Source organism: Talaromyces proteolyticus (assembly GCF_021365285.1).
Source record: "Talaromyces proteolyticus strain PMI_201 chromosome Unknown BGW36scaffold_11, whole genome shotgun sequence".
In the NCBI taxonomy this organism is placed as follows: Eukaryota; Fungi; Ascomycota; class Eurotiomycetes; order Eurotiales; family Trichocomaceae; genus Talaromyces; species Talaromyces proteolyticus.
The window spans coordinates 843899-856589 of NW_025764287.1; the positions used below are offsets into that span (position 1 = coordinate 843899).

The following is a 12691-nucleotide window of genomic DNA, read 5'->3' on the forward strand; positions in this document are numbered from 1 at the left end:
TTAGTTTAGTTGCAGTCACGTTCCCGCGTGTAAAATGTCAATGAGGCTGGTGTATTCAAAACTCCACAACTGATTCGTGGGGAGTTAGGATACCTCCAAATAAGCAACGCCCTCCAAAAGTTTCCTTCGGCTTTCGCCCCCTGAGATCTCTTGCCGCTGACTCCGGGGTTATCTATGCGAGCGACGCACATACTCGGTAGTTCGGGCAAAAAAAAGCGAAAATAATGCGGCTGCTCTATCGCCCATGTGGTATATTTTTTGCAAAGGGACGTATTATAGTAAACCGATATTACACCATACGGCCGGTACCGGGACGAAGGCAAATTTTATAAGAGCTAGATACCCTTCGCGGTAGCCTATACGCGTCATTAATTATTGTTTAATACCTCCCACCTCTAGCGATCACCAACATGACGGAGCCAAATATTGCTAGGTCTTTGGCGCCAGCACCTCCTGGCTATCAGCGGAGATCAAGTTCAGAGACTGTGAAGCCAAGGAAGAATATATCAACTGCTTGCAAAGCTTGCAAAACCAGAAAATGGAAGGTCATAAATCCCTTCTCCTCGTAACAGTTTGAGAATAAGTTCACTGATGAGTTGCGAACAGTGTTCGGGAACAGTTCCATGCAGCAACTGTGTTCGAAGCAATACTGAATGTATTATAGACGAGTCCAATGACAACCGTCGCAGGATGGCCGTGAAGCGTAAAATGGCGGAGCTAGAAGACCACAAGAATACACTGGACCGACTTGTCGAGGCGCTTCGGCTCTCTACCAACGAACACTTTATGCAACTCTTAGACCTTATTCGCTACAAGAAAGCACCCTTAGAAACCGTCAAGACGTATCTCGATCGAAATGTGTCTGACAGTGAATTTGAGGCATCTCCTGAGCTGCAGGCAATCCACAACGAGATTGAAATGAGAACACGACCGAGATCCAGCCGCCGAATCTTGGATGTCACCTGGCTCTCACATATTCCCGTCGTTGACGTGCCAGCTGCGCCATGGACAACTGTTACAGACGACGATGGTCTGGTATCGTATCTCATCTCACTATGGCTGACATGGAGTCATCCTTTCTGCAATTGGATTGACCGCGACCTGTTTATCCGAGACATGAAATCGAAAAATGCCAGTTCTAAATATTGTTCGCCATTTCTTGTCAATAGCATTCTAGCTGAAGCTTGTGTAAGTCTATCACAACCAATCTTTGACTAAAAATTGACCATACAGCATTATTCCGATTATCCGGAGGTTTTTAAAGATCCAAACGACCCGAATTCCAAGGGTATGCATTTCTACAAGGAGGCCAAGCGGCTACTTGATAAAGAGGAGGGGCGAGTTAATATTACATCCCTCCAAGGTTGCACCACGTTACTGGCCAGGTCAGTAAATCTGGCCTTAAATCTCTTCTCTACTGACCGAAATATCAGCATGGCTATTATGGGTAAAGACCGCGTCGCCTGGCTATATCTCGGCCAGATAGCACGAATGGCAGCCGAAATATCGGCATCCCTTCCGCCAAAGTCACCGCATGGAAATGAAAAGCTGCTCGACGAAGCTAGGTCAATTGACAACACACTCTGGGGAGTGTATAATATTACTGCGTTTGAACACCTCTCAAGCTCAAGGCTCAAGAAGAAAACTTGCGTCATTTGAAACCAGTACTGAGACCTTTGCAGAATGTATTCCACTGCGTTTATGAAACCTCTTGATTTAAAAGTACCCTTGAGACCCAGGTTTCCCTGTCACCATAGATATGATGGCATGGTGTGGGAGCCATACCCTCGCCGAACCGAGAAACAAGCATCTCATCTTGGATGCGTGCTCAACAGTCTTGCTAGCCTGAATGCGATCAATATAGAGACCACTCGACGGATTTTGAAAGATGAAGCACGAAAGTTGATGTCTCGAGCTGAGATAGAGATTGTAGCTGACTCTATATACCCCCGGCTACAAAGCTGGTTCATTGATCTACCTCCATGTATCCAAGAAGGACAGTCATCACTACCACATATTCTTCTCTTACAGTAAGTTGGGAGCCCAAGAGTCAAAAAGGAGCGAGATCTGACTTGCAAAGTATGTACTATCATAGTACAATCATGGTGTTATTCGGGTTTTTAAAACACCCATTGAAAAGGCCTGAACAGGCGCGAATCATTTCTCCTGAGCATGCACGAGAGGCTTGCATAGAGTCGGCATTGCAGATTGCGCAGATGATTCGAAGTCACCGTACCAAATGGGGTATTGAATATATCTCAGCGACTGCTGTGTATTGGGTAGCAGTTGCTCTCTTCACGCTTCTAGATGACCTCGATAACCCCAATAGCCGAGACGCTTTCATTGATCTTTGTTTCGTGGCACGGGTATTCTCACGACGCTGGCTCGTGGCTAAGGGTATCCTGCGGATGCTACAGATTACAGCTAATCAGATGAACATTGACTTCCCGGTAGAAACAGATGTTCTACTGGACGACTTCGAGACTAACATATGGGAGGCGGAAAAGGACGGAAGACGTTTCAGCAGTGCCTATCCGAACCTCATGCTGTTCCTCGAGGGAGTCCCCGGCTTTGGCAGCGGCATGGGAAATTCTATTGATATGGATGAGCTATTGGCAAAGTGGGATGGAGTGAAGTTGGAGAACGCGCGGCAGTTCGAAGTAATTGCGGGACGGGGACCTCCTGCCGAGGCGACTCACCCGCCTCCTAATTTCCATGTTTATGGCTGATTTCTTGATTCATTGAATCCTTTTTGTGCGATTGGCTATTTTGGTATTTTCGTCTATCATTGATATTAATAATGGGCCTAGCATTTTCACTTCTAGATAATCTCAACCTGTTTGCTACATAAATCCGACGTTATCAATTAATCATAGTAGCGTAAACTATATTCACTCATATCGAATGCTGCTAGATCTAGACAGGTAACTTGTTTTATTATCATTTCTTGGCTGTTTGTTTACTTACGTAGAATGATTGTGGGTGTTCGGGTTTCTCTGCATTCGGAATACCGACTTGTTGCCGGGAGACAATTGCGGCGGCATGTGGGGACCGGCACGCGCTCTAGTTGGCGGGCCCCTGGCCGCTCCCGGACGCCTCCCGTCGATCCTCCTCCTAGAGGGGCTTTATTATTTGTCTCACAGACTCGTTCTCACTACAGAAAATCGCGCGTTCGGAGGCACTGCTCCAATGAGACGACTTCTCACGGTACAACCCTTCTAGAAACTGTCCACATTTCCCCGCAATCGGCCAAATATGCCGTCATTATTGTCAATACTCTGATGTTTTCAATAGTGCATGTCGTATTACGGCGCTGTGTACCGATGTGCCTGGGGAATCAGTGCCGCTACCCCTTGTTTCAGCTTGTTTCTCCCCTCGTGTAAATACCTGTCAATTCTGCGAAAAGAGAGAGGGAGGAGAAATTGTGGGTACATCTAGATGCGGAGTATTGCTGCGAATATTGCTGCGGTTCCTTCTGTGTCGGTTTTTCCGTATGCGGAAGGGGCGAGATGTTTATAAGATACTCTATCCGCTCTTTTATCAACTCTCTTTTAATGCTTGTTCACTCTTCTATTGCATATCTTTTGATTTACGAAATTCTTATTTGGAAATAAAGGCATTTCACTTATATCATCGCTGGTTTCGCGAATTACGGTAACTGTGTTTTCACAATGCGTCTCCAGTTTAACAAGCCAGAAGATGCCACCGGATCGGCTGCTCCAGCCATTATTATCGGCCTTTTTGTGGCCTTTGGCGGCGTCCTTTTTGGGTGTGTATACTGCCACGCTCTGCAATGAATATTTGCTTAATCAGGTAGATATGACACAGGCACTATTAGCGGCATCCTTGCCATGAAGTACTGGCGCAGCCTCTTCTCCACCGGATACGTAAACCCCGTTGACCACCTTCCGGATGTCACTTCAAGTCAGTCATCCATGATTGTGTCATTATTGTCGGCCGGAACCTTCTTCGGGGCACTGGCTGCCGCGCCTGCTGCCGATTACTTTGGCCGTCGAATTGCGATGATCATTTATACCGCCGTCTTTTGTTTCGGTGTTGTTCTACAGGTTGCGTCAACAGGGATTCCGCTATTTGTTGCAGGGCGCTTTTTTGCTGGATTCGGAGTGGGATTGCTGTCGGCAACCAGTGAGAAAACACCCCAAGTGGCTGATAATAAAGTGTTGACTGGATAGTTCCGTTATACCAATCCGAAACTGCGCCAAAATGGATTCGCGGGGCAATCGTCGGATCCTACCAACTTGCCATTACTATTGGCCTCCTTCTGGCAGCCATTGTCAACAACGCTACAAAGAACCGCGATGACACCGGCTCGTATCGAATTCCCGTTGCTATCCAATTCGCTTGGGCGATCATTCTTGTCGTCGGCATGCTAATTCTCCCTGAGACCCCTCGATTCTTAATTAAAATGGATAAGATGGAAGAGGCAGCGAAGGCGTTATCACGTCTTCGCAGAATTCCTATCGACGATCCAACCCTAACGGCAGAGCTGACCGAGATCCGAGCCAATCACGAATACGAGCTGTCTCTTGGGAAGCCCTCTTATTTTGAAATTTTCCGTGGTTCTTTGGGCAAACGGCTTGCCACTGGCTGCGGGGTGCAGGCGCTGCAACAGCTTTCAGGAGTCAACTTCATTTGTAAGACCGCTTTAACTCCCAGAACCAAGAGAGTTGAATGCTGACGCCTTCAGTTTATTATGGAACATCCTTCTTCCAGAACTCGGGAATCCAGAATTCTTTTGTCATTACTCTTATTACTAGCATTATTAACGTGATTTCGACGTTGCCCGGTTTGTATATGGTTGAGAAATGGGGTCGGCGTCCACTCCTCCTGTTCGGCGCGGTGGGAATGTGCACCAGCCAATTGATCGTGGCCATCGTCGGCACTGCAGCTTCCTCTATGGTGGCTAACAAGGTGCTCATTGCATTTGTCTGCACCTACATCTTCTTCTTTGCCAGCTCCTGGGGGCCAGTATCGTGGGTTGTCACCGGCGAACTCTACCCGCTCAAGGCCCGTGCCAAATGCCTATCAATTACCACTGCTACGAATTGGCTGCTGAACTGGGCCATTGCTTATGCCACCCCATACATGGTTAACGGTGGCGCAGGAAATGCCGACCTCGGGTCGAAGGTGTTTTTCATTTGGGGTGGCTTTTGTGGAGTATGCTGTATTTTTGTGTTCTTTTGCATTTACGAGACCAAGGGTCTTACTCTGGAACAGGTGGACGAGCTATATGGCAAGGTCTCGGTGGCCTGGAAGTCTACGGACTTCGTGCCGTCTGTGAACTATGCGGATATCCAGGATGTCGCGGAAGGCAGCAAGGCATCAACCTCGCTGGCTGAGCTCGAGGCTGGAGCTCAGGAGAAGCGCAGCAGCTTAGCCACTCACGTGGAGAGTGCCGATGTCTGATATGTACGTAAGACGTATATACTTCCTTCGCTCATGTACATAGTACGAGTGGCGCATTGTATCATACCACCCGTCATCCCAGCCTGCCGGAGTCTATCCGACTTGAAAGCTTAAAGTATCAGACACGAAGATAATATGCTGATCTTCGTTTCATGCTATAACAGACGTAATGCCAGAAAAACAATTCCCAAGCCAGATAATCTGATTGCAATCTCCACCAGCCAAGATCTCGGAATCTTGATCTTATGCTGCCAATAGGAGAGAGCGCTGGGAGCACACGGCTGGCGGCAATCTCCAACAACTATGCATAATAGTCCTTTTAAGGATCAATGATCCCGGTTTATACAAGCAAAACCCTCGCCGACACCGGGATAATGCGAGTCAGTGGGGGATGTACCCACTTGGGCTTATTTAAAGTACGGCCAGTAAGCGGTCGGTCCCTGGCCACGCTGTGATACTAGACCAATCATAGTGCGCAGGTGTACTTCGGCCGTCCTCCCGTCCCCGCTTTTGGCTTTCTCAAGCTCAGACAAGCTGGTTGATGATGGCCTCGTCGCGGCCAATCACCGCAGACCAAAACATAAGCGGCCTGTGAGGGCTCCGAGCACGTGTCGGAATACGCGGGTGGTCGTGGATGCACTGTACCCCGCCGTAATTAATCATTTCATTCTCGAATTTCCTTTTCTTCCAGTTAACGCTTGCATCGTCTGCTTAGCGTCGATTGAGTCCAGCTTCCGGTCCACTGGAATGCGAGCTCGCACGTGGGCTGCCTGTTTTCCGTCGTTTCTGGGGAGCTATGGATGATGGCAATATTATTCTAGGGCTTTATAAAACTCCAATGCAACCCTACGTCGGCCTCTCTCTGGAAAAAGCACCAGCGCATAAGATTCTACATCTAGCACAATGAAGTCGAATATCGCTGCTGCCGCAGTTGTTGGCCTCTTGGCCTCCTCTACCGTTGCCTCCCCAGCCAACACCCACTCCAACTGGGACGCCAGTGCCGACAACAGCATCAACAAAAATGTCGACGCTCCCTTCGGCTACAAGGCTGGCTCAAAGCAGTCGATCGCCAACTTGAAGAGCAAGATCAAGAACGTCGTCTGGATTCTGCTCGAGAACCGATCCTTCGACAACATCCTCGGTGGTATCGAGCGCCGCGGTCTCGACAACCCCGTCAACAATGGCGACTACTGCATCCCCCAGAACCTGAGCCAGCCCAATGGCAAGCAGTGGTGCACCGGCGCAAAAGACTTTGACTCTATCCAGAATGATCCCGATCACTCCGTCACCGGAAACAACCTGGAGTTCTTCGGCCAGTTCTCTCCAAATAACGCCGATGTTGCCAGTGGCAAGATCCAACAGACCAACCGTGGCTTCGTCAACAAGCAGTTGATTTCATACCCCTCCATTTCTGCCGAGACCGCCGCCAAACAGGTCCTGAACTACTATACCGAGGATCAGGTCCCGGTTATGGTGGACTTGGTTGACGAGTTTACTACTTTCAACTACTGGTTCTCTTGCGTTCCCGGAGTACGTCCTATCCTCTTTGTCATCATTTTCTGCCTCTACATAGCTAACTCACCAATCAGCCAACCAACCCTAACCGCCTCTGTGCTGTCGCTGGTACTTCTGATGGTCACGGAAAAAATGACAACGACTTTGACGTCTCCGCCATTGACATCCCTAGCATCTTCGAGGTTGCTAGTGGCAAGAACATCTCCTGGCTCAACTACGACGGCACCAACGGCGCATTCCTTCCCGACAGTCTTTTCTTCAACTGGACTGCCAAGCACGCCCCCAACAGCGTTGTCCCCATCGAAAACTTCTTCCAGGATGCCTACCTCGGCCAGCTTCCTCAACTTTCTTACCTCAACCCTTCCTGCTGCGGCGCCAACACCAACTCCATGCACCCCAACGGCAACGTCTCCTACGGCGAGATCTTCGTCAAGCAAATATACGAGGCCCTGCGCAACGGCCCGCAATGGGAGGAATCTCTCCTGCTGCTGACCTACGACGAAACAGGCGGTTTCTTCGACCACGTCCCCTCCCCCGCCGCTGTTCGTCCCGATAACAAGACATATACTGAAACCGCACACGATGGATCTAGCTACACGCTCCTTTTCGACCGTCTCGGTGGCCGTATGCCGACTTTCCTGATCTCGCCTTACACGCCTGCGGGCCATATTGAGAACTACGGTACTAACCCTGCCACTGGAAAGCCCGAGGCATATAGCGCTACCTCCGTCCTCAAGACCCTTGGCTATCTCTGGGATTTGGAGGATTCCACCCCTCGGGTTTCTAACTCGCCTTCCTTTGACCACTTGATTGGTCCGAATGTGCGTCGCAAGGCAAACCAGTTGGCTGTGCCCAAGACTTTTTAAACATGACTACTAGAGGTTAATTTTAACTACCGCTTGGATGCGAAAGAAGTCAAATTGAAAATAATGCTGTATAATTTGATATGATGTTAGAAAACTTTTCTCATTTTCACAAATGAGTGAGTAATCTGTAATAGCCGGTATTGTTTCGTGATACAAGATATTGCATGAATAATGAATCTAATAGCAAATTTTACGTAACGCTACTTGGCATATTCGTAATCGTTTATCTCAGCATAACATATTCATATCTGTGTGGAAAATGTCAAGAAGATGAAGGCGTATCTGGCTTGCGACCCCATACCACATATCTAGCAACGCGTGAGAATAGTCAAGTCAGATGTTCTAGGGTTCATATTACTTACATAGGAAAATAGCAATGAATCTTTGCGTCTTTAAATTCCTTTCGCACATCCACTAAGAACACTTCGACTTCTGCAGCTGTCCAGCGGAGGCCGCGTGTGAATAGAGCCATGCTGATACCTGATAGATTATACCCGACATCTTGGAGAACCCAGCGGCCTATTCTCGTTAGATATGATGTCTTGTAAATAAAAGATGAAAATGGGGGGATATACCCAATTCCTTGAGTTTCGGATCCTTGGGCCAATGGTTCGTCGGCCACGGGTATATTGTCTCAACCACGTCGACAAATCCGGCGTCGATCATTTGCCGTTTGTATAAAGCTGCGCTGTTGGCATACCGGCCCAGCTTTTTGGCGGATTCAAGCATAAGGTCACTCCATCTTCTCAACGCTGAATTTTCAGGGTAGGAGTCGTCGTCAACGCGAGCGGGGAAGGATATGTCGGCTAATTCCATATACCCACCGGGGTTGAGGTTTCTATTGATAGTGTTGCGTTAGTATGGCTTTACGTATATGGCGCTTTAATAGGCTAGACAGCGACATACTCAAATGCTTGTTCGAATAATCGGGGCCAGTTGGCAATAGATCCCGTCATCATCCGGCTATATATAAATTCAAACTTGTGAGAGAAAGCCCATTGGTTTTCAAGGTCATCAACTAGGAATGATAAATTCGGCGGGACACTTCAGGTAATCAGTATAGCACTGCAGGTTGAGGGTTGGAGCCCACAATGATGGTTGATTTGCACCAATATCCACGCCCAGCACAGAAGCCTCGGGATGTGTATCGGCTTTGTTTACAGTCAGCAAGAAAAGCCAGATTCTACAAGAAATATATGTACCGAAATCCAAAGCCCAGATTCCGGTGCCAGTTCCGATGTCCAAAACATTGTGCATCGTCTTGGATTTGTCGACGGGGCAGTTATACAAACGTGCATCGAAGGTGAGTAAGAAGATATGGTGTTGTAAGTCTAGTCTTGTTACTTTCTCCATACAAATACTATTGCAAATATCTACTCACCCAATCGATCATTTTCTTCCTGTTCCGGCTTAGCGATTGATTCATTATTGAAATTTTCAAACTCACCTCGTCAGATGGCAAGACATAGTCTAATGCAATCAGCACAGGCTATTTTCTATTCACTCATGTGCGCATATCATGTTTCTTCCGGTAAATTTGAGCCAACTTACTGCCATTGTTAAATCCATGATAAATTCGCCCGTTTTCGTGATGCGGCATCATCAAACTAGACCGCAAGGACATTGTCGAGCTGGCCCAGTCCCCCTACTTTATCTGTCAGACACATTATCGTCCCCGTATCCTCTTTATTCTTACAGGATCCAACGCTGAGTCGGCATCGCCCGCATATTCTGGTACCTAATCGTTGCGCCCATCCGATTAACTTATGCCCTACAGACAAGTATAGAACAGTATAGATCAAGAGTGTCTCTCGCGTACTTCAGCTTCAATTAAGCCAGATATAGTAGTTTCTATATTCTGCTCATCGGTGTTTATCTGGTTTGGAGGAGGAGGCGATGGTGTAACTATCTTTCCTTCAATGTTGGCGGACTTCGGCGAAGCTTTAGTAGACGTAGACCGCTGCTGCTGACCCTTACTGGGCTGTGTAGTCATTGCTAGAGAGGGTGCACTGAGTTTCTGGCACCCTTGGGCACGTCGTCAAGTATTAATCAACCGATCGATCAATTAATCATCTACCGCGGACCTTGTACACGCTCACTTCCGCATGTTGACGGCGAAGTAGAGAGCTGGGACACAGCATATTATTTGTTTTTGTCGGCCCCCTGTGGGGGTGGAGCTGAACAAAGAAATCAAAGCACTTCGAGTGCCAACAATGTGCAATGGAAGTTTGGTCGAGTTCACAACGCCAGACAAAGGGAACTGGATGGTTTCTTTGCGCATTAGCCCAATGATGAAGCCCAGTTGTCGCGGGGGTATACAAGTGCGAGTGGAGGAGCAGGGGCAGAGAAGCGATAAGTCGACGCCTGCATCTGAGGGTGGAGCTCACTGCTGCCAATGACTTCGTTTCCTGCAAGGCGAACATCGATTAGGGAATAACATGCACCATTACTGGCATGTAGTGCTGCAAGTATAGAGAAAGGGCAAGGCACCAGGGCTGGGATGGAGAATGGAAAACTACTAAGTCATAGCTGCTGCACTATGCACGGCTCGGGATGGTCTCCTACGCCCGCGCCGGGCTTCAGGCTCCACCAACAAATTAGCATCTCCTTCCAGCCAGTCCGTTTGGACTGCTGCTCGCCATCCTTGCTCGCGCCCAATGACGGCACCCATCGGCATCGAAATGTGAGAATCAGTGGTGCCACACGCAGACGGCTAAACCAGACTCGCCAGCCCGTGCTGACAGGGTTGTCATCACCAAGAATAGGTCTAGAGTCATTCCACTTGCTCGTAGCGGCATCATGCAATATTAACAATTGCTGTTCGAATGGCCTGGTTCTGCAAACTACAGAGTTGCATGAGACCTGCCATTCATGATTATTCCGCTCTTTCACACGCCTGCCCCGATATTGTCCGCGATAGCCCTCATTCACTGCCTAAGGGCAACATTGCGTGATTGCGCCCTCCCAGTCTTCTTATGCGAGCATGTGCTAACTTTACATAATGTCTCGATGGCTCCACCATGGTGCAGCTATATTGAAAGCAGGGAGTCTTCATCAGCTAGAATAATATTGGCCCAAGAGCTGACCCCCCGTCGTTCGCTGTTTGAGTCCAGCAGCCTGGCCTGACTTGAAGTGATCTAGGCTATCATCACCCTCACAGTGCATTGTACGACCGTATTTCAGTATTTCGAGTAGAAATGGCTTTATCTGAGATCCTGAATCTTCGAGCAAATAGCCCCTCGCTATTTTCAGCCATTCCCCTGGCAATTATCACCTATCTTCTCGCACGCACAATCTATGCCTGTTATCGCTTGCTTCATATAAAAGGACCATTGCTAGCGAGTTTTTCCAAGTCTTGGTTGGTGTGGCACACTCTAGCCGGCAACTTTCACCAAGTATTTAACGATGTGTCTAGAGTATAAGGTATGTTTTGATTGCTTCTTTGGAAGACACTAGATAAAGTAGAATGCCCAAAGAGCAATAATGTCTTAGGTTAAATACCAACAAATATCGCAAGTCCTCTCACACAGATTGGCCCTTATCACTTATTAACAAGCGATCTGGATGTGATGAGTCGCATGCTTGGCGTGCGATCGAGGTGTCGATGTGCAGAATGGTACACAGGAATGCGCTTTGCGCCTACGAGAGATAATGTGGAGTCGGAAAAAGATGAAGCAAAACATAGCGCGCTGAGATCGAAAATGGCTGCGGGTGTAAGCATCGTTGAATTGCCGAATTTTAAGCAATATTAGCTTCTAGCGCGACAATGGTATTCAGGAAGAGAGGTCGACCGTTTAGAAGAGCGTGTGGATGGTACTTGACGGTTCCTACATGTTCATGAAGGCTAATACTATATGTAGTATTAACAAAGAAGTAGTCGATTTGCGATTTGTGTCCGATCCGAAAAGCGGTCGCGATATGCTCGACTCTTTCATCAGGCAGGGCCTTACTCGTGCCGAAGCGATTTCGGAAGGCGCCCTTCAGATATAAAGTATTCATTACTTTTCAGCACCACGAATTGACTAACAAGCCTTGGAATCGTAGGGACAGATACCAGTGCGACAGCGGTGCGAGTGGTTCTACTTTATTTGTTTACCACACCTCGTGTTCTAGAGAAGTTTCGTGCTGAATTTACGGAAGCCCAAGTTTCTTTGCCCATCCGCGACTCAGAGGCTAACGACTTGCCATATTTCCAAGCAATCATCAAAGAAGCTCTTCGCATCTGGCCGCCTGTCATTGGTTTGATGGAGAAGGAAGTCCAGCCCGAAGGCGACGTCGTCAACGGACAGTTTATCCCTAGTGGTGCCAACATTGGGTACTCCGCATTTCGAATCTTTCGATCTAAGAAACTATGCGTTGATGACGCAGATGAATTTCACCACGAACGGTGGATCGATACTCACCAGGACAGTTGAGGGAGATGGAACAGAACTTGGAATTGATCTTTGCGTATGTCTGATACAGATGCCTCGGTAGGGACATTGCTTTGATGGAACTAAACAAAGTTTTTGTGGAGGTATGTTTCTATTGTGTTGCATTGAGCTTTCCGACAAGACAATAACAGTTTACAGCTCCTCCGGAGATACGACATATCAATCGTCGACCCTACGAAACCGTGGAATTCAAAATATACCGGTATTTTCTTACAATCAGTTATGTACTTAACTGTTTTGCGACGGGAAACTGCTTGACAAAGCTATACGTGGCACTAACACTTGAATTGTTATGTCCTTTAAGAACGTGTATTTGATGACGATAAGCGATATCTTATAAATCCAATATGAAATGCTATTTCTACCTTTAGAGTGAATTTTACTTTACAAAATCTTTTAATTGCATCAATTGGTATAATAGTATGTATCGTATCCCCCAAAATGTCCTTC

The 12691-nt window shown here is 47.7% G+C and overlaps 5 protein-coding genes across 5 annotated transcripts; 4 read left to right on the plus strand and 1 right to left on the minus strand.

The window, feature by feature from the left end:
* Positions 1 to 134: 134 nt before the first annotated feature.
* On the plus strand, positions 135 to 2847 carry BGW36DRAFT_41532 (uncharacterized protein). The gene is made up of 6 exons (XM_046219314.1): positions 135 to 545; positions 607 to 1188; positions 1234 to 1385; positions 1434 to 1607; positions 1683 to 2030; positions 2081 to 2847. The coding sequence occupies exons 1-6, from the start codon at positions 411 to 413 to the stop codon at positions 2727 to 2729; spliced, it is 2040 nt and encodes a 679-aa protein (XP_046068091.1). The 5' UTR covers positions 135 to 410; the 3' UTR covers positions 2730 to 2847.
* An 824-nt stretch (positions 2848 to 3671) lies between these two features.
* Positions 3672 to 5427, plus strand: BGW36DRAFT_303526 (putative MFS monosaccharide transporter; the record flags this gene model as incomplete). Its single annotated transcript, XM_046211887.1, has 4 exons — positions 3672 to 3769; positions 3818 to 4146; positions 4194 to 4655; positions 4709 to 5427. 4 exons carry the CDS (start codon positions 3672 to 3674, stop codon positions 5425 to 5427), a joined length of 1608 nt encoding a protein of 535 aa, XP_046068092.1.
* Positions 5428 to 6330: 903 nt separating this feature from the next.
* On the plus strand, positions 6331 to 7808 carry BGW36DRAFT_363107 (putative phosphatidylglycerol specific phospholipase C; the record flags this gene model as incomplete). The annotated part of the gene is made up of 2 exons (XM_046214437.1): positions 6331 to 6957; positions 7017 to 7808. The coding sequence occupies 2 exons, from the start codon at positions 6331 to 6333 to the stop codon at positions 7806 to 7808; spliced, it is 1419 nt and encodes a 472-aa protein (XP_046068093.1).
* BGW36DRAFT_41669 (S-adenosyl-L-methionine-dependent methyltransferase) lies at positions 7580 to 9519 on the minus strand. Its single transcript, XM_046219355.1, has 9 exons — positions 9325 to 9519; positions 9256 to 9276; positions 9190 to 9208; positions 9011 to 9139; positions 8899 to 8959; positions 8715 to 8852; positions 8384 to 8646; positions 8171 to 8327; positions 7580 to 8116 (listed from the first exon to the last, which is right to left on the minus strand). The coding sequence occupies exons 1-9, from the start codon at positions 9430 to 9432 to the stop codon at positions 8071 to 8073; spliced, it is 942 nt and encodes a 313-aa protein (XP_046068094.1). The 5' UTR covers positions 9433 to 9519; the 3' UTR covers positions 7580 to 8070.
* Positions 9520 to 11213: 1694 nt separating this feature from the next.
* Positions 11214 to 12223, plus strand: BGW36DRAFT_363109 (cytochrome P450; the record flags this gene model as incomplete). Its single annotated transcript, XM_046214438.1, has 4 exons — positions 11214 to 11231; positions 11339 to 11521; positions 11561 to 11621; positions 11853 to 12223. The coding sequence occupies 4 exons, from the start codon at positions 11214 to 11216 to the stop codon at positions 12221 to 12223; spliced, it is 633 nt and encodes a 210-aa protein (XP_046068095.1).
* Between the last annotated feature and the right edge of the window lie 468 nt (positions 12224 to 12691).